Below are 26,084 nucleotides of genomic sequence, written 5' to 3'. Positions count from 1 at the left end.
TTTTTTTTAACATACATGATGGGCATGTTAAATCATCACATCCATCTTTATTTGTTTATCATGCTTACCCAGACAGACTCTTTCAGATCTTTGTGTCTCCTGCTTTGGTGCTATTATATAAACTCTGGAAATGAGAATTCTAACGAAATACCTTTAAATCCAGTTACTTTTCATTTTTTTTTCCAGGCTCCACTTCATTTATTATTAAAGATAACATGAAATTTCAGATCTTTTGTATAATTGTACTTTAATGTAGTAGCTCCAGTCAGCAATGTGTTTGTCCCAGAAGAAATTGAAGTACAACTTGAGATGCCTCCATATTTTCATAATTCTGCAAATTACGAAAATGCCAGACCATCATGTGTTTGCTACTCAGCTCTGAAAGCTGCATGACTGACCACATAATGGATGACAGATACGCTGCATTTGTTTTTCATACCCTCTACAGATCAAACCGAAATGACCATTGAAGGCTTGCAGCCCACCGTGGAGTATGTGGTTAGTGTCTATGCTCAAGATGGAAATGAAGAGAGCCAGCCTCTGGTGCAGACTGCAGTAACCAGTATGTAACCACTGTTCACTTTTCATTTTCAGAGTCAAAAGTTTGTCTTTATGAGTCTGAATAACTTCTGCTAGTCTTGTGCCATTATACAAAGAAACATCCAACTTCTTGGTTTGTTTCTTTCTTGGGCTGAGTCCTATATGGACACTTTCCCTTCTCAGCGCCCAGCAATGGACACATAAGGAAGGAAGTCGTGGACGACCATACTTAGTTGCTATGCTTCAGATTCCTGTTGCTTAAATGGCTTCTGCAAAATCTTATGTGCCTGTAGTCAAGCTAAAACATCTTTTTTCTGGAGCTTTCTTTTCTATGACTGGATGGCAAAGTTGATTGGAGGGTGCCTCAGGAGGTTACTGTGTCTGGAACATTTGGAAGAACTGGACGGACCTCTATTAATGTAAACTATGTTGTAGGGATGCCAAAAAGAAGAACTGATAGTTATGATAATATCAATCTAATGTTGCAAATCAACTTTACCATTTCCAAGGTATAGAAAACCCAAGTCTGTGAGACTAACATCACACTGCAAACCTGAATCTTGGTAGAATATCTGAAAATGAATATAAATAAGCCCTCATCATGGGAGTCATAGAAGGTGTCTACATGTTTCGTGTACACCTTTGTTGTAATGAGTGATGTGACATCAGAGATTTTCTAAACCAAAAAAAAAAAAAAAGCAAGCCAATGTTAATTATTTTCCATGTAATGGTGGGTTAATTGGATTTTAATTCATGAGAGGGAAGAGTATCTGCAAACTGCTTTGCATGTTGTAAAAATGCTTATTTCACAACTTGCTTTTCACATAACCTCTTACCGTTAATTTGCCTAACAGACATTGATCGCCCTAAAGGACTGGCATTCACTGATGTGGATGTCGATTCCATCAAAATTGCTTGGGAAAGCCCACAGGGGCAAGTTTCCAGGTACAGGGTGACCTACTCGAGCCCTGAGGATGGAATCCATGAGCTATTCCCTGCACCTGATGGTGAAGAAGACACTGCAGAGCTGCAAGGCCTCAGGCCGGGTTCTGAGTACACAGTCAGTGTGGTTGCCTTGCACGATGATATGGAGAGCCAGCCCCTGATTGGAACCCAGTCCACAGGTATATCGTTAACGGCACCATCGGGTGCTCATGGGAACAGCAGCTTTATGCCCTGCTGTTTGAATTCTATTTGATTGGGCTGCGGGCTATTGATTCCTGTGTAAAAGAGAGGGGGGAAAACAAAGTCTCTATTAGGAAAATCCCTCTCTAAAGAGGAAAAGTTGAGGGGTGGTATTCAGCAAAAGTTCCATAAAAGGAAAGTTCAGAGTAGCTTGGCTTATGGACATAAAATAAGACATTTGAAAAGAATACTAAAAGTGCAGATTATTCTCTAAGCTTTGAATCCATGTGGCTCTCTGTGTAGAAAGGAAAGAAGTTTGGCATCCTGGAGCTTACTCTAGAAAAAAGGAATCCCGAACTGGGCTATTTTATAGCAGCACAATTCTGAGAGCACGTGGCTGAGATCTTCCTTTTTAGCTCCCATATCTAGTAGTGGGTGCATAATTTGCTTGAAGGACTACAGATCACACACATAGGAGACAGTTGATAGGGCAGGTGCTTTCCACAGTACTTCATCCTCTTATGCTTTGTTTCTGAAGCAGAGTGGAATGCTAAAGATGTGTCCCGGTGACAGCATAAGCCCTGGAGGTGACAATCTGTATTATTGCTCTTTGCTTCTCTTTTAATGCTTCTGTTGTGAGCCAATTTTCTTCGCATGCTGCACCACCAAGAATAATTCAAATTTAGCAGCAATATTTGCTGTAGGGTCCAAATAAAACACATGATTCTGCCTTTGGCCATGGGGGGGGGGAGTGGAGGGAGCTGGGAAAATAGAGCACTCTATGACAAAGTGTTTCATATGAAGATAATTTATATAGAAGAAGGGCTGCTGCTCATCTTTCTATATAAATGGAAAAGATATCTTAGTGGCTCTTACTTCTGAAAGAGAAAGTTAGCACAAACAAACAACAATAAAACTTGTGAAATCAAGTCTCTCAGAGTTCTGGCACTTGGATGAACGCCAGAACTCTGAGTGTTTCAGCAATTCTGATCTAGTGGATGTAAAACACAAGCATTCTCCCACAAGCACTCTCTTCAAGCTCCATCCCTTCTGGAATTTTCTTGTTGTGAATCTTTACTTAACCAGAGAACTTATCTAATCAAGCAAAGACTACTGATTCTGTCTCGGAATTCACTTTATCCCCACTCTCCCCCATTTTCTGTTAAATAACCAATGACCATCCTAACAGCCATTCCTGCACCAACCAACCTGAAGTTTACTCAAGTGACACCAACAAGTCTGACTGCCGTGTGGACTGCGCCCAATGTTCAGCTCACTGGATACCGTGTGCGGGTCACACCCAAGGAGAAGACTGGCCCAATGAAGGAAATCAACCTTTCCCCTGACAGCACATCTGTAGTTGTATCTGGACTTATGGTAAGAAATGACCTTCTTTCTTCAGAACGATGAAGAAGGTCATTATCTCTCATGTAGGTTAAGGTGGCGGGAATAGAATGTCATAATGAATCTAATTGCATATTTGCCTTACCCATCACATAATTGTACCTTTATAGCACAAAGTCCTTCCTGTTGAATTTTAAGTTTTTCAACATAACTATCTGGGACAGATTGTTATAAACAACTTTCGACTTTGCACAGATTTTTAAAGGGATTCACAGATCATTAAGAGGATTTGGTTTTGTTTAAAAGGGTATACATATTGGCAAAATAATTTCTTTTTTTAAAAAATATTTTATTTAATTTATTTTTGAGGGAGAGAAAGAGAAACACCAGAGCACTGCTCAGCTCTGACTTATGGTGGTGTGGGGGATTGAACCTGGGACTTTGGAGCCTCAGACATGAGAAAGAGTCTGTTTGCATAACCATTATGCTATCTGCCCTGCCTGGCAGAATAATTTCTATATGGATATGCTGAGTGCATGAGTTCCCTTTAGTTATGTATGCATAGAGTTACATTTCTTTACTGAAGAAGATTTCCCAGTTTGCCACGACTCTCAGCATGGACCTACTTTTGTTAAAACTCACTTGATTCTTCTGGATGTGCAGACATAAAAATTCCTTAAGAACCTAGGGAATTGGTGTACTTCTTAATAAAAGAGCGATTCCAGAAAGGGGTTAGAGGGGACTGCAGAATGAGGACTCACAGATAGAATAGAGCATTTGCTTTGCCTGTCCATGAAGGGGTTAGAGGGGACTGCAGAATGAGGACTCACAGATAGAATAGAGCATTTGCTTTGCCTGTCTATGAAGGGGTTAGAGGGGACTGCAGAATGAGGACTCACAGATAGAATAGAGCATTTGCTTTGCCTGTCTATGAAGGGGTTAGAGGGGACTGCAGAATGAGGACTCACAGATAGAATAGAGCATTTGCTTTGCCTGTCTATGAAGGGGTTAGAGGGGACTGCAGAATGAGGACTCACAGATAGAATAGAGCATTTGCTTTGCCTGTCTATGAAGGGGTTAGAGGGGACTGCAGAATGAGGACTCACAGATAGAATAGAGCATTTGCTTTGCCTGTCCATGAAGGGGTTAGAGGGGACTGCAGAATGAGGACTCACAGATAGAATAGAGCATTTGCTTTGCCTGTCTATGAAGGGGTTAGAGGGGACTGCAGAATGAGGACTCACAGATAGAATAGAGCATTTGCTTTGCCTGTCTATGAAGGGGTTAGAGGGGACTGCAGAATGAGGACTCACAGATAGAATAGAGCATTTGCTTTGCCTGTCTATGAGTATAATAATTTGTGTGATTTGCAACTGACCAAGTGAAAAATGGACAACAACCCCTTGTTCTTGGTTTCTGTCAGCTTAATATAAATCAGAGTTAACTTGAGCTTAGCCACATTTTATTTTATTTCATTTACTTCTGGCTTATGGTGGATCTAGGGACTAAATTCTGGGACCTTCTGTGCCTCAGGCAGGAAAATATTTTTGTATAACTATCCTGTTATTTCCCCCTTCCCCCTCCCCCATACACACAAGAACTTTTTAAAATCCATCTAATTTAAACATGCTGTTGATTAACTGCAGTGCAGCAGTTAAATTAATCTAGGGATTTTTTTTTTTTGCATCCAGGGTTATCCAGGGTTATCGGTGCCTGCACTATGAATCCACTGCTTCTGGAGGCCATTTTTCCCATTTTTGTTGCCCTTGTGCCCTAGTTGTTGTTATTGCTGTCACTGCTGTTGTTGGATAGGACAGAGAGAAATCGAGAAATGGAGAGAGGAGGGGAAGATAGAGAGGGGAAAAGAAAGATAGACACCTACAGACCTGCTTCACCGCTTGTGAAGTGATCCCCTTGCAGGTGGGGAGCCGGGGGCTGGAACTGGGATCCATACCCCCATCCTTGTGCTTTGCTCCATGTGCACTTAACCCACTGCATTACCTCCTGGACCCCAATCTAAGAATTTTCAGTGCTATGGGTTCTGTCTATGCCTTTCTTAGATCTAATGCTATAATAGTAATAATTTAAAAAATCCTCAAATTCAGAAAATTACACTGCTAATGCTTTCCTTTTTTTCAAGGTGGCCACCAAGTATGAAGTGAGTGTCTATGCTCTTAAGGATACTTTGACAAGCAGACCTGCTCAAGGAGTTATCACTACTCTGGAAAGTAAGTGTTGACAAATATTATGTATAAGCAAAAATTAAAGAAGGGTTAGTGCTTTCTCCTTTATATGCTTGTCCTTTTTACTTACTGCTATCATATTTTATGCCTGTTCAGAAAGTGCTCTACTGATGAAATCACTTCATAGTGTTAATTGTATTGGTATTATGAACTAGAAATAGCAGCTTGGTTATGTTCTACTTCTTACAATGTGTTGTCTTTTTTCTTATTGTATTACTGGGGAATGAACCAAATCATGTGTTATGCCACCGAGCATAACTCCCCAGTTATGAGAGATAGGGCCTAATAGAGAGGGAGAGAAGGGACCGGGAGGTGGCGCACCTGGTTGAGTGCACAGGCTAGTGTGCAAGGACCCAGGTTCAAGCCTTCAGTCCCCACCAGCAGGGGTAAAGCTTTGCAAGTGGTGGAACAGGTCTGCAGGTGTCTCTCTGTTTCTTCCCTTCCTTATATCCCCCTCTTTTCTTGACTTCTGGCTGTCTCCACCCAATAAATATAGAGAATAGAAAAAAATTAAAAAATAAAATAAAACTTAAAAAAAAAAAGAAGGAGAGAAGAAGAGCCATTAAAGCACCACTCCAGCATCCCCAGAGTTTCCTTGGTGGTACTCGTGGTGCTGCCATGTGCTGCCAGGGATTGCACCCAGCGTCTCCTGCCTGGTAAAGTATGTGCTCTACCCACTCAATTATCTCTCAGCCTTGGGATTTACTTTCATGGAGTGAAATCTGGGGCAGACATGCTGGCTTCTATGATCTTATATTTATTTATTTATTTTTGGATGGAGACAGACATTCAGAGGAAAACCGAGAGGGAGAGAGACAGAGAGATACCTGTAGTCCTGCTTCATTGTTCTTGGAGCTCTCCCCCCTCCAACATGTGGGAGCCAGTGATTTCTATATCATAACAGAAACATGTTTAGACAAAATTGAGTCCAAATTCTAGTTTTCTGCCATATCAAAAGCTCACAGTATTCTCTTTCAGAAATCACATCAAGGGAGTGGGCAGGGAGGTGGTGCAATGGATAAAGTATTGGGCTCTCCAAGCACGTGGTCTTAAGTTCAATCCCCAGCAAGACATGTACCAGAATGATGTCTAGTTCTTTCTCTCTCTTCTCCTAACTTTCTCATCAATAAATAAAATAAAATAAAAAGGAAAGAAATCACACTAAGGGGTATCATAACAGTTGAGAGAGAAAATATTGGGAAGTTTTGTAAAAATGCTAGCAATATAGTAGTGCTGTGTTGCTAACTGATCATATTTTTATAACTACTACTACATGTATTTTACATTATAATAAATCAACAGTTTTAAGACTTACTGAGGTATTTGTAGATGCTATTAGACTAATTATCTGTAAAGTTTTCCAGTTATTTAAAAAGGAGTGGGTACAGACAGTAGTACACTTGGTTAAATGCATATATTACCATGCACAGGGACCCAGGTTCAAATCCCTAGTCCCCACCTGCAGAGGGTAAGCTTCCCAAGTGGTGAGGCAGTGCTGTTGGTGTCTTTCTCTCTTCCTATCACCCTTCCTCTCTCACATTCTGTCTGTCCTATCAAGTATAAGAAAAATAAAATAAAGGTTTTTTTTTTAAAAAGGTACCAACCAAGAAGTGAATATTTTACGAGTATTATAAACTTTTCCCTATGGTGGTCACAGGAAACATTAGTAAGCATATGTAGAAATTGATGCCTTTAGTCTATCATAAAATAGTATTTTGAAATATCAAAATCTTGCCTGTGTAATAGCCTACCACTAATCTTGAGCTTTGATCCCATACAGATGTCAGCCCTCCAAGAAGGGCCCGTGTGACAGATGCCACTGAGACCACCATCACCATAAGCTGGAGAACTAAGACTGAGACGATCACTGGCTTCCAGGTTGATGCCATCCCAGCAAATGGCCAGACTCCAGTTCAGAGAAACATCAGTCCTGATATCAGAAGTTACACCATCACAGGTCAGGGGTCAACTGCATTTGTCAGTTGCTATTCACATTAACTGGCTTACTAGTTAGTTATTCTTTTTTTCTCTCTCTTTATTTTATTATTTATTCCCTTTTGTTGCCCTTGTTGTTTTATTGCTGTAGTTATTGATGTCTTTGTTGTTGGCTAGGACAGAGAGAAATGGAGAGAGGAGGGGAAGACAGAGAGGGGGAGAGAAAGACAGACACCTGCAGACCTGCTTCGCTGCCTGTGAAGCGACTCCTCTTCAGGTGAGGTGCTGGGAGTTAGAACCAGAATCCTTACTCCAGTCCTTGAGTGTTGTACCACCTGCGCTTAACCCACTGTGCTACCGCCCAACTCCCAATAGTTAGTTATTCTACCACCTGTACTGGTTACATTTATTTTCAGTGTTTTCTGATAGGCTAACTTTACTAAAAAAAAAAAAATTCTGTTCACACTACAATCTGAAATAGTTTTGTCCTGTGAACGCCTAATGCACCCAGTTAAGCACACACATTACTGGTAAGTGCCTAATTTCATCTAAAGGTTTACCAAAGGAATAATATAAAGTTCCATTCATCATATTTAATATTTTATCATTGGACCCTTTCTTATTTTTTTTTAAAGAGTAACATTTAATTCTTAAAAGCAAAAGAAACTAAGAAGGTAACCTTTTAACATTAACATAGATCATAAAGCATTTTTAAATTTGAGAGTAAGGAGTAAAGGCATAGTCAGAGAATATTCAATATTGGTCAGTTTTATTTCCTTGAGATTTAATATTCTGACTCTAGTTTGCAGTTAATTGATTATGCTCCAGGAAGAGCACACTCCTTCAATGGCCATCGTGTCATTCCCCCGTCTCTATTCTCTCAGAGGGTCATTGCTAACATAACGTTTGGGATTTAAAATTTATTTCGGCCAATGTCTTTATAGGCATCAGTGATTTTATTTGGGGCTATGTTTCTCATTAGCAGTTAATGTCTGTATTCAACTGTAATTTACTGTTCAAATGTTCAGAATTTCTGTTGTCTATGTAAGTGGTAGAGGAACCATAAAGATTTCAGCTGAGTTTGAAATGTTTTTCCTAGTAATTCAAAATTAGATAAAAATTCTCTTTAAAAATTCCAGGCTTACAACCCGGCACTGACTATAAGATCTACTTGTACACTTTAAATGACAATGCCAGGAGCTCCCCCGTGGTCATCGATGCCTCCACTGGTAACTAACTACACTTTCTACTAAAAAAGTGACTTGACTTCACATGTGATCAGTTACAAGAATTTAAGAAGCACGATGGTAGTTTTGCACCCTAGATCATCTCGAATCATTTATAGAACTCTCAGACTCTCTCTGGTGTTTACAAAGGCTAGGAAAAGTGTGAGGATAGTCTCTCATTCCTTCAGTTTTAATAGAGACATCCTTTTGTTTTCTTTTCAGCTATCGATGCCCCATCTAACCTGCATTTCTTGGCCACCACACCCAGCTCTGTGCTCCTGTCCTGGCAGCCACCCCGGGCTAGGATTACTGGCTACATCATCAAGTATGAGAAGCCTGGGTTCCCCCCCAGAGAAGTGTTCCCTCGGCCTCGCCCTGGAGTCACAGAGGCCACTATCACTGGTATTGCTGCTTCCATGCTGTCATTTTCCTTCTTGCTCCTTAGGACTCAGAAAGTGCTTCTCAGACTCCAACTGTACCATGAAAACAAGAAGCCCTGCTTGTGACAGTCTGATTGGTTTACAATTTTATTATTCATTTATTTATCTTAATGGGAGAGAGACAGAGACAGAAAGAAACCAGAACACTGCTCAGCTCTGGTTTATGGTGGCGCTGGAGATTATACTTGGATCCTTGGAGCCTCAGGCATGATCCTTTATGCATAACCATTATGCTATTTCCCTCACCCTACAAGCTGAAAGCATTTTCTAATCAGGAACTGAAGAGCTCAATAGATCCTAAAAGACACGAATTCATAAAAATGTGATACTTTTAATTTTTCAAACATCCTATCTTATCAACCAGTTCCCTCAAGACCTAATGGTCTTTTTAAATATTTTGTTTATTTGTTTGTTTGTTTGTTTATTGGACAGACACAGAGAAACTGAGATGGGAGGAGAGAGAGACACCTGTAGCATTGCTTCATTCATGAAGCTTCCCCCATGCAGGCCTTTGTTACCAGAGGCTTGAATCTGGTAACATAGGCCCTTAACTGAGTATACCACCACTTAGGCCACAGACCTGATGGCATTGCAAGACTTTCCAGAGTACGCCCACCCTCTAGTTTCACAGACACAGAGTGATACCCAAATTCCCAAATACCCAAATTCTTAGAGAGAAGGCCTAAAGTAGGGAATAAAAAGTATCCATATTGGTAAGTCAAGATCATGGGCTACTGGTATTATTTTTGTCTGCAAAATAAATCTTCATACTCTGTATCTGGGCTTTAAAAATCATAGAGAAAGGCTAGATACTATGGCTTTTCAAGATCCTCAGGAAGGGAAAATAATCTGTAGAAGGAATTGAGTTAAATTCTTTCTACCAGAACTACACAAGGATTTGTTATTATTTTCTTCAGGGTGCTAATCGCTGATCTAAGTTTTCACTGATGTGGCCAGTGAGGGCCTTTTGGTTATTAGGCCAACCGTATGTATTTCCAAGCTGCAACATTTCTCTGTAACAGATGAGAAACATTGCTAATAGATTTTTCTTGAATTCAAAATCATATAGTAAGACTATGTTAAACACACACATACAAAAAAGTTTTCATGAAAGTTTATTGAGATGTCAGATCGGATAGGAAGATCATTAACTACAGAGAATGTGGATCTTTGTGGAAGAAAAATGAAATTGATTTTACTTTTCAAGAGGCCAGATTGAGAGAGATATCATCTCCCTAGTAGCATCTCTGGATGAGTTAACTCTGTTTGACTCGCTGAGTTCCCAAGGTATAACTCAATGCCCTATCCTTCCTTAGGTCTTGAGCCAGGAACTGAATACACCTTCCAGATCATAGCCCTCAAGAACAACCAGAAGAGTGAGCCTCTGATTGGGAGGAGAAAAACAGGTAAAGAACATCTTTAGCTAACTAAGACATCAGTAATTCCTAGCGATCCGTTTTGCAGTGAAAAAACTCTCACATGTTGGTGCATTTCTCACAGATTTTTTTTTCTAATAGGGTAGCACATATGTTGAGCCTTTTCAAGTAAGAATAATCTAAAAGGATATGCAGAATTCAGTTTTATTTTTTCTGTTAGCCAATCAACAGCAGTTCTTTTATTCACCTTTGAAAAATTCAGTCTAGGTGCTACAGTGTGAAAAGCAAGTAGCTATTATTGTTATTTTTATATAACTACGTTGAAGTTAAAAAATACTAAAAAAAAAAAGTTTCTGAAACTTGAAACTAAATAATGTTTTACTTTTTATCCAATTTCAATTTAATTTGAAGAAAATGTTATATTTATGCTGATAGAGGGATTTAAAAGCTAAATTTTTATGTATTCCTGTTGTTTTAGCATTTCAAACAACAAAAAAAACTGTTGAGTCAGACCTTTAGAATTCTTACAGTTCAGATACTGATATAATTAGTTTTGATGCTTGTTCTTACAACTGACTCAAAATAAGAAAAAGAGAGAGAGAAAAGGCTGCAGATTTCAGTTCCATTTGGCTTAATTTGAGCAGAAGCAGCTTCTCGGGGGCTTAGCGGTTCAAGGCTTTGTGTGTATGATGGATTCATACTAACACTATTTTTCATTTGAAATTAGAAAGAAACCTTTGAGGAAAAAAATCATAAAGATTTCTTTCTGGAAAAAGTGTTTTGTGATCTCAGAAGTGCTAATGTTGGCGGGGCTTTGATCAGATTGATGAACAGTCGATGTTGCCTGAATTGGTAATGATTGTCGCTTCTACTTCTGGGAGCTTAATGCGCTTTGCTTTTTTGGCTCTAACCTCTCTTGGCTAGATGAGCTTCCCCAACTGGTAACCCTTCCACACCCCAATCTTCATGGACCAGAGATCTTGGATGTTCCCTCCACAGTTCAAAAGACCCCATTCATCACCAACTCTGGGTATGACACGGGAAATGGTATTCAGCTTCCTGGCACTACTGGTCAGCAGCCCAGTGTTGGGCAACAAATGATCTTTGAGGAGCATGGTTTTAGGCGAACCACACCGCCAACCACTGTCGCCCCTGTAAGGCATAGGCCAAGACCATATCCGCCGAATGTAAATGAGGAGATTCAAATTGGCCATGTCCCCAGGGGAGACGTAGACCATCACCTATACCCTCACCTTCTGGGACCCAATCCAAATGCCTCTACAGGACAAGAAGCACTCTCACAGACAACCATCTCTTGGGCTCCACTCCAGGAAAGCTCTGAGTATATCATTTCATGTCAGCCCATTGGCATTGATGAAGAACCCTTACAGGTAATTAGTTACTTTTTCTCTTTACTTTTGGCTGGGCAGCTGGCTACTCTAAGGTTAACCAGGGTTCTAATGTAAAGTGGAGATACTTCTAAGAGTTCTTCAATAGGTGGCCAGCTGAGGCACTGACTTTTTGACGTCTCAGTGTGATTGTGCATCTGGGGAGGTGCCAGAAAATATCATTGGTTTGTATTTAGTAGGGAGAAATCATTTCTATTATTCTCACCCATTTGTGGTTTCTTAGTAACACAGACACAGAAATGATCCTAGAAAAGAGAGAGATGCTGCCTGAATTTACATTAGTGTGAAAAAGGCTGCAGCACCTTCTATAGAGTTTGTCCTTGAATCACATTATCTATAATCTGTCTGCAGAGAGAGAACTGAGGTGCAGCTGTGCATATCAGCTGTAGAAAGTGATTGATTCCCCAACTAAAACTTCTGTTCTTTAATTTGTCTTGCTGGTATCAATTTTTATTGTGCTCCCTTATTTTTAGAAAGTGACAGACTTTTGGAGAAAAAAAAACTGACTGTAGTGTGGAAGATTTATGAGCTTAGAAACATAAGTTTTAGGATTTACCCACGTGGTTTTGGGATCCTAGGTTAAGGGGAGGGGAGGGGGATATTACCTTGTGAGGGGTGAGTAAGTTGCCCCCGTGATAGCGTTTGTGTTTTCTTTTTTTTAATATTTACTCATTTATTTATTTATTTATTTATTCCCTTTTTGTTGCCCTTGTTGTTTTATTGTTGTAGTTATTATTGATGTCGTTGGTTGTTGGATAGGACAGAGAGAAATGGAGAGAGGAGGAGAGAAAGAGAGACACCTGCAGACCTGCTTCACCTCTTGTGAAGCGACTCCCCAGAAGGTGGGGGCCGTTCGTGTTTTATAGAGAGGGAGCAGGGGTAGGGATGCCTGCTAGTGAAATTGCAAGATCTCAAACCACTACAGGGTGAAGAGGAGGGGGCTATCTCTAGAATGGCTTTGCATCGTGGTCACTGAGAAGCTCTCAAGTAGCTTTTTGGCAAGAAAATTCTGCAGAGAGAAATGATAGCCCCTCACCCTTCTCCCATTTCTCCCCTCAGCTTGTTGGGAACTCCGCCCTCTCCCTCTTTATTTGTCTGTCTTTATTTTATTCTCACAGTGAGGGTCAGGAGTGGGGAAAGTCATGCCAATTCCTCATCATAATGCTTTCTCCTCCATTGTTTGGATGTACCAATAATTGCAGTTCCGAGTTCCTGGAACTTCTGCTAGTGCCACCCTGACCGGCCTTACCAGAGGGGCCACGTACAACATCATAGTGGAGGCTGTGAAAGACCAGCAGAGGCACAGGGTGCGAGAGGAGGTTGTGACCGTGGGCAACTCTGGTATGTGAATGTGGGCAACACTCAGCACAGGCTCCCCTCTGGACTACTTTCTCTACTGTGGCTGTTACCTTTCATCTTTGGGAAATTTAATGACATGAATTCAGTTAGCAACTTCACAGTGTCCTAGCATCTTTGGAAATTACACATATAAGTACTCTCAAGTGGAGATGACAACAGACCTGAGAGGGAATTGAGCTCTGTAGTCTACAGCTCTGAGGCCCTGACGGTGAGCGTCTGAGGTCTGAGTTAATAACAGGAAACTTGTCTCCAGAGTTCTTTTTCTAGACCCTCCCCCAACTCAGAGTGTTATTGTCCTCTGATGTCATTTTTAGGGACCCATACTAGTAAGAGAAATCCCCAGTCCGCAGACATGAGGGCAGCTGGCTCTCATTCTGGACATAAAGTGCTGCCAGCGGAGTCCATTTCTATTCAAAGAGCTCCCTGATTCCAATTTCACTTTCAAGATTTGCTTATTCTGTGAGAAAGAGAGCAACAGCGAGCAGGCAAGGCTAGCTCACTGTGGAGCCAGGGATCAAACCTGGGGCCTCACATATGCAAGTCCTGTGCTCTGCCAGATGAGTTACCTCCACGTCATTCTTACTCCAGTTTCATTTCAGTGTGATTCTTCTGATGACATAGACCCAAAGCCTCAACAGGTTTTAAATGGTCAGTGATTTTTCTCTGCAGCACCTGGAAGTCTCTTTAAGCCAGTGCTGTGTCACCTGGTTTTTCAATCGGCAGTTGCTGAGAACTGACCAAGGAACCTGAGATAGGGACCAGTCTCAGCCATGAGCTTTAAGTCTTCCCACTGAAGTTCCACATAAGAAGGAGCTAAATTCTGTCTCAGGCCAGTTAGTTACTTAATCTCAGCCTCCTTCTTCATTCAGAAGATAGATGTGCTATTTGACATGTATAAATACTTATGAATTGGGTAGGGATAGGTAGATAGCATAATGGTAACAGATAATAATAATAATGCAAACAGACTCTCGTGCCTGAGGCTACAAGGTCCCAAATTCAATCCCCTGCACCACCGTAAGCCAGAGCTGAGCAGTGAATAAATAAATACTTGTGAATTTAAGTAGTGGCATAGCCTCCCAGGAAGTGGCATAGTGGCTAAAGTGCTGGGCTTAAATTAGTTGCATGTTGGGAGGGAGGGGTAAGAATCTGTGTTTGTGTTACCAATCTGCTTTAAGACTCACATTTTGCCTTTTGTGGTTTTACCAGTAGAAGGACACATGAAAGGAACTGCAAAGACCACAAAGGTCTTTGTGCTTTTCCACGTCACATTATAAACTGATTCCATCTCCATGACTTTACTCAGGTGGAATTTTAACTTATGGCTATTTTTAGTCTTAAAACCCCGATTAGCAGTTTATATTCCTTCCATTTCTCTTTCTAATTTCTTATTCCCAGCAGCAACATTCTGCATTCCAGCCAGATTTGCCTGACTTTGAGACATTACATATTTTCTATTTCCTTCCAAAGTAATGCCTTTTAATATACTAGGCACTTTGAATACCTATTGCTTTTGAGCTTTTAATTTTTTGCACTGTGGAAAAAAAAAAATGGACACAATGGAATTGAAAGCCCCAACGAAGTCCTCCATTGTGGTAACAATATACAGAAGCTAGAATTTATACAATATCATGTAAAAATATGATAATGAAAGGGGGGCTCACATTATGATGGTCTTTTTAAGTTGCTACAACTACTGCATTAAAAGCAAAGGATGACTTCTAATAATCTATATGCTGGACAATTTTGGAGTATTGATAATGGACTAGTACTTGAAATGCATGGCCTTCTGGAACCTTCACAAGATTCCTAGCAGGCAGACATATTTTTATTATTACCCCCATATTACAGATGAGGGCAGGGCATAGAAATATTAAACTGGGGCTGGCATTGGCATACCTTATTAAGAGCACACATGTTAAAGTGCACAAAGACCCTAGTTCAAGCCCCCATCCTGCTAGCAGAGGGTGTTTGATGAGCAGTAAAGTAGTGCTACAGGCATCTTCCTTTCTCTCCCCCTCTCTGCCTCCCCCTTCCTTCCTAATTTTTCTCTGTCTCTATCCAACAAACAAATAAATAAATATTCTCTAAAATAAATATTAACCGGGTTCATAGAACCCGATAATGATGAAAAGCAGTTTCATCCTCTGTATTTCCAATGCGGTTCTTAATTAGCTTAATTATCTTGAAATCTGTATGTCCTATCAACTAGATTTACCAGAAACAGTCATTTTTTAAGGTCTCTTGGCAAAATTGAAAAATAAGCTCCTTTGCCAAAGTCTGTATGCTAAAGCCTAGTTTATTAAAATGAAGATGCATTGACAGAGCAGACAGGTGTTTCTTGATGCTGAGTTTGGTGTTCTATTAAGCCATTTGCATACAAGAATTCTGTTTTCTTATGTTCCAATAAAATGACATTATTTTTCTTCTTCTTCCTCCTTTTCTTCATTAGTTGACCAAGGCCTACAGCAACCTTCAGATGACTCGTGCTTTGACCCCTACACAGTTTCGCATTATTCCGTTGGAGAAGAATGGGAACGGTTGTCTGAATCTGGCTTTAAGCTTTCGTGCCAGTGCTTAGGCTTTGGCAGTGGTCATTTCAAATGTGATTCATCTAGTGAGTAGCTTGCTTTGTCCGTCTCTTCCGGTTCCATGCATTTGCACAATGTGCCAAGGAAGCATGTTTGGCAGACACAGGTGTTTCCAAACATGAAGCAAAGGAGGGAAGACTCCTTGACTCAAAGTAACATTTTGCATCATAGAAAGAATGATGGGAAATTTTACTTGGTAAATATTGCTTCATTTAAAAGGCTGTGTGCCCAAAAGCAGTGATTAATTCCAAATACGTTTGTGGTGGTAATAGAAATTTTAGATTTTTTTTTTTTTGTCAGAAGAAATTAATAAACTGAAAACTCTTTGGAGCCAGGTCTAATGAGTATCAGAGACACAAAGAGACTGTAAATTTTTTTTAATGTTGAGTAAGCTCAGAGTTGTACATTTAAATTCACTTTCTTTCAATGCAAGCCAAATATCACACATACAAACAAATAATACAGAGATAATGTACACAGATAAAAACATAATGCAAGGGCCAGGTGGTGGCACATCTGGTTAAACACACACCTTATAGTGCCAAGGATGCAGGTTCAAGCTCCTAGTCCCCACCTGCAGGGAGAAAGCTTCACAAGTTGTGAAGCAGGTCTGCAGGTGTCTCTCTGTCTCTCTCCTTCTCTACTTCCCCCTCCCCCTCTCAATTTCTGTCTCTGTCCAATAGTAAATAAAAATATTTTTTAAAACCTAATAGAGGGAGTCAGGCAGTAGCGCAGTGGATTAAGCGGAGGTGGCAAAAGCACAAGGACTGGTTTGAGGATACCTGTTCAAGCCCTCAGCTCCCCAACTGCAAGGGAGTCGCTTCACAGGCAGTGAAGCAGGTCTGCAGGTGTCTATCTTTCTCTCCCACTCTCTGTCTTCCTCTCCTCTCTCCATTTCTTTGTCCTGTCCAACAACGACGACATCAATAACAACAATAATAAATACCACAATAAAACAAGGGCAACAAAAGGGAATAAATACTTTTAAAAATTAAAAAAAAAACCTAATACAAAATATCTAGTATCTTGCCAAGTCATGTAGACTGCAGATAACCCATGTATAAATAACTGAACATCAAACCCAATCAAGAAATATTTTACATTCAAATTATTAGGAAAGTTTAATGTGTATGTGTTTTAGTTAAAATCATCCTAGGAATGACTAAGCTTTGAGACTTAGCCACAGAATTTATTAGCTTTTTGATTATGATTTTTTTTTAAAGGAAATGAGATTACTGGCAAACGGTTGATCTTCAAAGATGTTAGCCATTATTCACACATGGTCTTATATAGGTTTATCCAGAAATTGTACTTAGGGAAATAAAACACAATTTTTAATCCAAAATATTTTCCTTAACTTGTATATATGTAATGTTTTAATTTATACTGAAATATAAAATATATTTTTTTCAGTTATTGTTTGTGTAACTTGACTATCAGGGGAGAAAATAATAGTAGTAGAAGTATTACATGCCTTTTAAGAATTGAAAGATATAACAATTAAATGGGTTTTAATTTCTGAAACTGAGCTACTTTTTAAATCTGTGTATGTAAACATATAAGTGCATATATAATGTGCATAAATCTGGAAGTGCAGTCATGGTCACAAGGATTGCTATATGATTTATATAATTCTTTGGTTCAAATTAAGTATTCTTTGCTTTGTTATCATAACTGTAACTTTTCTTAAGGTTTAAGGAATGACTTAATTATTGATAAGATGGAATTTATAGTAGATTATATAAATTACTGAAATGTGCCTGTCCTGTAACCCATTAACCTCCCGGGTAAAAAATAAAGAACAAAATAAAAATTTAAAAAGTGCACGTGCAACCTTATGTTGATAGTTGCACTATTCACAATAATCAAAATATGAACCAACCTAAATGCCCATTGAGAGACAACTGGATTACAAAGGATGACTGATTCTAGATCTTATCTGAGCCCCAGCAATAACCTTGGAGGCAAAAATAAATAATAATAGTAAAATCAATAAAATTTAAAAATTAACTTGTAAAAATAATAAATTGCCACTTAGACTCTAAAAAAATGTTTATTAAAAAGTCATCCAACTATTGAATATTATATAGCCCTCAAAACCAGTGTAAGTAACTGCTAATTTATGATGTTATTACTTTTGCTCTGTTTTAGTAACACAGGTTGTCTTTCACTCTTCCAGTCCAAGAGAAACAGGTTGTGGTATGCAGAAGCTAACTTATACTTTTTTATTTGCTTCCTAATTAAACTACTGAACTTGTTTTGACCAGGACGGCCACATATCCAAAATTTGATTTTTCATCTACTTCAGTTTTTGTCATATTAAACCTTAGTAATAGTAAGAGGCCAAACAAAGGTCATTTATCTACCCTTATGATGTGATGACAGTGGAATAAAGTGGATCTTAAAATATCCTAGAAGATGTTAAATGGTAAAGATAATATTTAAGTTCAACCCAGAAAGTATTTTATCATAGGACTTATAATCATTACTCTTTCCGGTTTTTCCAGGTAAATGACTTATAAACTCCTCTGACATATTCCAGGTCACTCCCAAGTCCTATAAGTCAGAAAAAAAAACCACCAATAACTTTTCTTCTCTGAATTGTCCCCACCCCACAGAATGGTGTCATGACAATGGCGTGAACTATAAAATCGGAGAGAAGTGGGATCGTCAGGGTGAAAATGGCCAGATGATGAGCTGCACATGTCTTGGAAATGGAAAAGGAGAATTCAAGTGTGATCCACGTACGTAGCCACAGATCATTTTTAGCACCTTATTAAGCACTCCCACTTTCATTACTGAGCTGTAACTCACTCACAGAAATGATCGCAGACTTTAGGTCTCCTTGAGGAATGAACAGAGGGTCTGTTAATCTTTTGATTTGAGAAAACGGAGACAAGCTTCAAAAATGAACTGTGATTTACTGTTATTACAGGGCACTGTAGTACTATGCCGACCTGAGTATTTTGACCATAATCTGCAGCAAAATGTTACAGGAAAGCTGAATGGGTCTTCGGGATTCAGCTCTTAAAATATGATCTCCGTCTTCCCATTGACTGTTCAGCAGTTAATTAGATCTGTTTTTTGGCAACACCACCTACCCCTTCCAGGATTTGTCCAGCTAGCAACATCTCTCTTATAAATAACTCTTATAAATAGGTGGGATTTTGATTACGATGATATAAAATTGGAAGAAAAGACAGAGCCCAATCCTGCATAGAGGTTGTCAAATCTGTGTCATTACTCTCAGTCTCACTTCTGACTTGTGTCTCCTTGTAGATGAGACAACATGTTATGACGATGGTAAGACATACAGTGTAGGAGAACAGTGGCAGAAGGAATATCTCGGGGCCATTTGCTCCTGCACATGCTTTGGAGGCCAGCGGGTAAGACTATGTACCAGGCTCCCCAAAACTTAGATGTCATACACTGATATCATGCTTCCCGTGTGTGAGCTGTGTGAGCTGTGTACCCTGGTGGGGCCAGGGCCTCTTACAAAATATGGTGATGTCTCATTTCCTGCCAGCATAAGAGTCCTCAGCATCCCTTCCTTCTCAGTCCACCTCCTTGCATTTGTTGTTCTCACACCGTTGATTCTTCATCAAATTGAGTGGTCCAGACTGGCTAGTGGGGCCGGGTGGTGGTGCACCTGGTTAAGTGCACGAAGTCCCAGGTTTAAGCCCCCAGTCCCCATCTGCAGGGGGAAAGCTTTACAAGTGGTGAATCAGTGCTGCAGGTGTCTCTCTGTTTCTCTCCCTCTCTCATTCCCTTTCTCTCTCCATTTCTGGCTGTCTCTACCCAGTCAATCAATCAATAAATAAAGATAATTTTAATAGTAGTTTTTTAAATGACTGGCTAGCACTGAGCCTTCAGCCCTTGTGGCCACTATTGTTCAAAATTTTTGAATATTGAATGTTTACAGTGCTAGGAAAATACTACTTCTTTGGACCATCACTCAAGGCCCAAAAAATAGACTCCTGCTATAGGTCTGTCACTGTCAAGGAAGATGTCACAAGCAGAGAGAATAAGAAGTAGCCTTGATTCTTAGCTGGAGATGTTAAATTACGATACATGGAAAATCAAATCAGTGTCAGAGAAACAGCTCACCAGCTAGGGCACCTGCCTTACAATGCCTACAACCCAGGTTCAAGCCCCAGCATTACTACATGGGAGTGCTAAGGTGGTCCTGGGGAAGGTTCTAAAGGAATAAGTGGGTCAGATATGTGCCCAAGTCACTGGAATGACTAATAAAGGATGCATGGAAAAGAATGCCTGGGGTGGCTAGAGTTAAGTTGAATGATCACAGGAAGCAGACAGAGCCCAGGAAGCATGTCCTCCCCAGAATAGGAAGGAATTGGCACATGTGGTTCCGGGTGAGCCTGGTGTCTTACAGGAAGAAATGAGATGAGAAGAAGTGAAGGGTCACATGGAGAGGATCCTTAGAATCCCACCACTTCAGCTGGTCATCTCAGCCATTTCTGATCTGCACTTTACTTCAGCGCAACATAGCTTGTCGTGGCTTCCTCTGATATTATTTATTTTTTTAATTATCTTCATTTATTTATTGGATAGAGACAGCCAGAAATGGAGAGAGAAGAGGGAAATAGAGAAGGAGAGAGACACCTGCAGACCTGCTTCACCACTTGTGAAGCATTTCCCCTGCAGGTGGGGACTGGGAGCTTGAACCCGGGTCCTTGTGGACCGTAACTTGTGTGCTCAACCAGGTGCTCCACCACCCAGCCCCTTCCCCTGATATTACTTGGAATTGCTAAGATGATTCTTGTAAGTCCAGTGAAGGCAACGGAACATAGCTTTCCATAGTTTTCAGTGAAGCTAGACTCTTGCCACCTGTTCCTCAAATGCTGATACCCCAAGAAGTGTTGCCCCTCCTACCCAGGGTAAGATGTACTCAGTGGGTGTCATTGACATTAATCAGTGGCCTGGCCAGCTACCCAAGAAGAAAAGGAGTTTTGAGGAAAAAGTCTTTGGGGGTCAGACTCTGCCCCTGCCTGGGAACCTAGGATGGAGAAGTGTCTGATTTCATTCCCCATCTGTGGCTGGCAGGTAACAACGACCCCCATTCTGAGAGAAGCTGTGAGTTCTCGCTCCGTTTCTCATTAACAGTTATAGACTGTGATGCTAGCGTTCAGTCATTCCCCTTGATATGTCTGGAGAGAAGCCTGTGATGGAAAGTGAATTTGTTGGAAATTAGATTTTGGTCTTGCCTCAGCATGGCTTCCTCATTATTTATGCACATGAAGCCTTTCGAGTGCGACAACTGCTCTGTTAGGAAGCGGAGTGCTCAATGAAACATTTAAGTCAGGAGTGGAGACTGGTACATATTTTATGTGGAAGCAAAATTTATTGAATCTGTAAGTAGGTCTTTACTCATATTGTATTAGGTATTGTGGGGATGTGCTTTTGAATGGAACAAATAATGTCTGAAATATTGATCTGGCTATATAAGCGTGTGTTATTCAGAGTTCTTGTGAATAACCCAGCTCAAATTAATTTTAGAGGCAGGCTCACATGACTGAAAAGTCTCAGTATGTATGACATTGTGGTCTCTGGAGTCTCTCACACTTTTTTTAAAAATTAATTTTTAAGGTATTTTTTATATTTATTTTCCCTTTTGTTGCCCTTTTTTTTTTATTAATTCCCTCTTGTTGACCTTGTTGTTTTCTTGTTGTAGTTATTGTTGTTGTCGTCGTTGTTGCTGGATAGGACAGAGAGAAATGGAAAGACGAGGGAAAGGCAGAGAGGGGCAAAGAAGGATAGACACTTGCAGTCCTGCTTCACCACCTGTGAAGCGACTCCCTGCAGGTGGGAAGCTGGGGGCTCGACCACGATCCTTATGCCGGTCCTTGTGCTATGAGCCACATACACTTAACCCGCTGTGCTACCACCCAACTCCCTTTTTAACTAATTTTTATTATCTTTATTTACTTATTTGATAGGCAGGGGGTGACAGAGAGGGAGAGAGACAGACAGACACCTGCAGTCCTGCTCCACCACTTGCAGAGCTTTTCCCCTGTAGACAGGGGCTGGGGGCTCGAACCCAGGTCCTTGCACATTGTAACTTGTGCTCAACCAGGTGCGCCGCCACCACCTGGCCCGAGCCTCTCACTTTCTCACAGGCCATGTTTCTTTGCTATTGGAGTCCTCCAGAAAATGCCTTGCTAATGGTAACAAAGATGGTCTCCATTAGCTCCAGGCTTCTATCTTACCAGTTTAGGAGCCATGGTGAGGGAGGACATGGATTTCTTCACATCCCTAGCAAAATAAATCAATTAAAATAGTAAAATCCCAGTAAGGAGCCTCACCAGTGTAACTTATTCCCACTTCTATTCCCATCCCTCATGGCCAGATGAAAAGCTACCATGCCACTGTCTGTGGTCATAAGGGAGTGACAATGTACTAGAGAAAGGTCATGAGCCACAGTTCCCTGTGTGTCTCCTGTTCCCTCTGAGCAAGTCAGTCTTTGGCTTTCAGATTCCTGACCTATAAAATGAGGCTATTTGGAAGCCAGCCAAGTGGCACGTCTGGCAGAGTGTACACATTACCCTGCACAAGGGCCAGGGTTCGAGCCCCTGTCCCCAGCTACGGGGAGGGAACCTTCTCGAATGTTGGATTAGTGCTCTAGGTGTCTCTCCTCTCTCCTCCTATGTCTCTCTGTCTCTCTGTTTCTGGCTCTCGGTCAAAGAAAAGGGGGGGAGGGATTGACCACTGGGAGCAGTAGGGTCCTATAATAACCCTGTAGTAAACAATAACAGATTTAAAAAGAGCATTACATGTTAAAAAGTGAGACTAATTGTTGATGTGCTCTCGTGTCCTTTGTAAAAGCTTCAGGACGGGGCTGGTGAAATAACTCAGTGGTATCGTTCACTGTTTTGCTAGGTGTGCTCTCCAGGTTCGAGTTTGCCACTACAGCATTGATGGAAGTTTTGGTACAGTGGTCTATTTTCTCTCTCTCTCCCCCCACCACCCTCTCGGTAGCTATTAATTTTTTTTTCTTAAATGAAGAAACTGAAGCTTCAGGAGGGCCAGTTAGATAGCTCACCTGGCAAAGCTCCCGTGCTGCCATGCAGATTTGGTGTTTCTCCCTCACTCTGTCTCTCTCCAGCTGAAAAAAAGAGGGAGTGGAGAGGATGTTGGAGTCCTTGTGCATGAAAGTAGAGAAGGCCCTAAGTTGAGAGTGACAGTCTTTTTCAGACATCTATGATAGAGAGATGGGAGGCTGTACCCATGTGTCAACAGCTGTACTATGAAGGCATAACTGCCCCCTCCCCATAAAATTGCTTTTAAATGGGGCTGGGCGGTAGCACACTGTGTTAAGCGCACATGGAGCAAAGCGCAAAGACTGGCATTAGGATCTCGGTTTGAGCCCCCTGGCTCCCCACCTGCAAAAGAGTGGCTTCACAGGTGGTGAAGCAGGTCTGCAGGTGTCTATCTTTCTCTCCCCCTCTCTGTCTTCCCCTCCTCTCTTGACTTCTCTCTGTCCCAACAATGACAGCAATAACAACAACAGTAATAATAACAACAACAATAACTAACAAGGGCAACAAAAAAGGGGGAAAAAATAGCCTCCGGAAGCAGTGGATTTGTAGTGCAGGCACTAAGCCCCAGCAATAACCCTGGAGGCAAAAAAAAAAAAAAAAAGATCATCCAGAACGGTGAAGTCCTGGTAATGACATAAAAAGATAGAGAGAAAGAAAGTGAGAGGAAGATGGGGAGAGCAGACAAAGAGAGAAGCTGACTCTGAGATTCTGTGTAAACCTTTCTATTTGGAATCGCAGCGGGTTAAGCGCACATGGCACGAAACACAAGGACCGGCATAAGTATCCCGGTTCGAGCCCCTGGCTCCCCACCTGCACGGGAGTCACTTCACAGGCGGTGAAGCAGGTCTGCAGGTATCTATCTTTCTCTCCCCCTCCTCTCTCCATTTCTCTGTTCTATCCAACAACGATAACAACAATAATAACTACAACAACAATGAAAAACAACAAGGGCAACAACACAACAACAAAACCTTTCTATCATCAGGTCAGAATGCTTATTAAGTTGGGGCTGGATGAGCCTTTGCAGGTGGGCTTTGAATGGGAAGAGAAGAAAGGACAGATCAGGAAGAGTATAAACAGTATTCTATAAGTTATGAAAGCACAAAGTCACCCTCAGGGGCGCCCGAGTGATTAACTGCTTGGGGATTTTGCCAACATGTTAAGAGCTGGCATTCTTCTTAAGCTTTGTCTCTAAATTGTGATGCCCTCAGGTTTTCATAAACCCCATTTGACTTCATGCTTCTGTTCTTAGGGTTGGCGCTGTGACAACTGCCGCAGACCAGGGTCTGAACCCGGTCACGACGGGTCCCCAGATCGCACTTATAACCAGTACTCACAGAGGTACCATCAGAGAACAAACACTGTAAGTGGACCTGCCCAGGGAGTCAGGGTGGAACAGTTGGGTGTATGTTAAGAGTCTCTTCCTGAATTCACTCCCCAAAACTGTTTATGGTCTTTTCAGTGACTCAGCTACTTACCAATTACTGTGTCCCATGATACAATTTAGCTTATACTGTCTAACTCTAAATATATTTATTTATACATTTTATTTACTTATTTTTGGATAGACAGAGAAATTGAGAAAATAGGGGGTGATAGAGAGACAGAGAGACACCTGCAGCCCAGCTTCCCCACTCATGAAGCCTTCCCCCTGCGGGTGGGGACGAGGGGTTTGAACCTGGGTCCTTGTGTACTGTAATGTGAGCATTTAACGAGGTGTGCCACCACCTGGCCCCAATGTCTAAATCTCTTGAACACTGCTGCCAAGTAAGTACATTGCTAGTTTCTTGACATTAGATAGAAATAATTATCATCTTATAATTCATTGTTGTAGAAAGCACCTCCTTTTTTTTCTCTCTCTCTCTCTACCCTTGGCATTATTTACCACTAATTCTTCTCCACCCCCTTCCTTTTTACCAGAATGTCAACTGCCCAATTGAGTGCTTCATGCCATTAGATATACAAGCTGACAGAGAAGATTCTCGAGAGTAATGATTCCAGCCAAGAGAAACCAGCGTGAATCTCTACCACAGTCCATCCAAACTGGAGCCGTGTTAGCAGTCTTCAGCCTGGCATGTTTGCTTCTTTCTTAATGCCTTTGCTCTGGAGTAACTTCTCCAGCTTCCGATCAACTCACAGCTTCTCCAAGCATCACCCTGGGAGTGTTTCTCAGACTTTTCTCAGAAATGAGAGCAGTCCATGGCTTGTTCTGTTCTAAAGTATTTTATACCGTTCAGTATTCTCAATAAAATTATACTAACTTGTGATTTGGCTTGAAATCTATAGGGAAGCACACATACACACACCAACCAAGATACAAAATGTATTAAAAGGGTATTACCAAAATCTTCAGTAGGAAAAGTTGTCCAAACACTTCTGCTTCCACATAACTCTGACCCGCAATATTGTAGAAACAGCACATCTTTGTCGCTGTGGCATTTAAAATATCTACAGTAATCATTTTCTTTCTCCAAATGATTCATTCAAGTAATTACCTAGGAATATGCTTCTCTTACTTGTTATTTATCAATTTTTCCAAGTATTTTCATAAGGAAAAATTGTATTGAAGGCACTTGGTATGCAGTTGATAAGAGCAATTTGGTTGGCGATTATTTTTTATACTGTACGTGCCAAAGCTTTACTACTGTGGAAAGACGACTGTTTAATAAAAGATTTACATTCCACACTTTGAAGGTCTGGCTTCTTTTAATAAAGGATGATTGAGGGAGTGGGGAGGGAATAGCAATTCTCATGAACGTTCTCTTTTCTGCTCAGCAGATTTTTGAAAACCTCTGGTGTGTAAATCTGATTCTTGGTGATCTCACTGCTGTATCTGTCACTACAGATACCCAGATCTATTCCTGTCATTTCATCCCATCCTTAACGGAGTTTTGTATTTTCTACTTTAACAGATGTAACTGATCTCAGATATTTGTTTGACTTGCTAACTAGCTTTTCAAAAACCTAATGGAAACACCTCTACGTGTTCTTTTCTATCATTATAATTCATCCCTCCTCCTACTTCTTTCCCTCTACTGAAATAACATCTGCTCAAAGAGAGCATCTTCAGGATGCTCTTCAGAAAGTAAAAAGATGACTAAAATGTTAACACTACATGACTAATATAGCAGAGGAGCTTTGTCTGAGGGAAGCCTGGTAGCATAATTACCAATTACTTCAATTTGTCTTAAGTCGTGTCAGCTGACAAAAGTGTTTTCCTTCTCATTAAACTTTGGGGGAAACAATAAAACTTACAGACTAAATGTGGTATAAAAAAAACTAGTAAAGAGGCCAGTCGTGGCACACCTAGTTGAGTGTGTATCTTTTAATATGCAAGGCCCCGTCCCCACCTGTAGGGGGAAAAGCTTTACAAGTGGTGAAGCAGGGCTTCAGGTGTCTGTCTGTCTCTCTCCCTCTCTCTCCCCCTTCTCAATTTCT

The 26,084-nt window shown here is 40.8% G+C and overlaps 1 protein-coding gene across 6 annotated transcripts in view; it reads left to right on the top strand.

Annotated features, from left to right (window-relative positions):
- LOC103117820 (fibronectin) overlaps positions 1-25,332 on the top strand; it is a 68,672-nt gene extending 43,340 nt beyond the window's left edge. For 2 of the 6 annotated variants that reach the window (XM_060184143.1, XM_060184141.1), the window contains 15 exons: positions 449-562; positions 1,395-1,664; positions 2,855-3,042; positions 5,150-5,237; positions 7,033-7,209; positions 8,327-8,416; positions 8,636-8,815; positions 10,170-10,259; positions 11,154-11,620; positions 12,841-12,979; positions 15,450-15,614; positions 18,207-18,332; positions 18,868-18,974; positions 23,899-24,009; positions 24,567-25,332. In XM_060184143.1, the coding sequence (XP_060040126.1) occupies positions 449-562; positions 1,395-1,664; positions 2,855-3,042; positions 5,150-5,237; positions 7,033-7,209; positions 8,327-8,416; positions 8,636-8,815; positions 10,170-10,259; positions 11,154-11,620; positions 12,841-12,979; positions 15,450-15,614; positions 18,207-18,332; positions 18,868-18,974; positions 23,899-24,009; positions 24,567-24,638 (2,384 nt within the window). In that variant the 3' untranslated portion in view covers positions 24,639-25,332. The remainder of the gene's footprint in view (positions 1-448; positions 563-1,394; positions 1,665-2,854; positions 3,043-5,149; positions 5,238-7,032; positions 7,210-8,326; positions 8,417-8,635; positions 8,816-10,169; positions 10,260-11,153; positions 11,621-12,840; positions 12,980-15,449; positions 15,615-18,206; positions 18,333-18,867; positions 18,975-23,898; positions 24,010-24,566) is intronic. The other 4 variants (XM_060184145.1, XM_060184142.1, XM_060184144.1 and 1 more) reach the window with 3 other exon arrangements.
- The last annotated feature ends 752 nt before the right edge of the window (positions 25,333-26,084 follow it).

This window comes from Erinaceus europaeus, unplaced genomic scaffold (assembly GCF_950295315.1).
Source record: "Erinaceus europaeus unplaced genomic scaffold, mEriEur2.1 scaffold_466, whole genome shotgun sequence".
In the NCBI taxonomy this organism is placed as follows: domain Eukaryota; kingdom Metazoa; phylum Chordata; class Mammalia; order Eulipotyphla; family Erinaceidae; genus Erinaceus; species Erinaceus europaeus.
The sequence above is the reverse complement of the archived record's forward strand: the minus strand, read 5'-3'. Positions and strand labels throughout refer to the sequence as shown.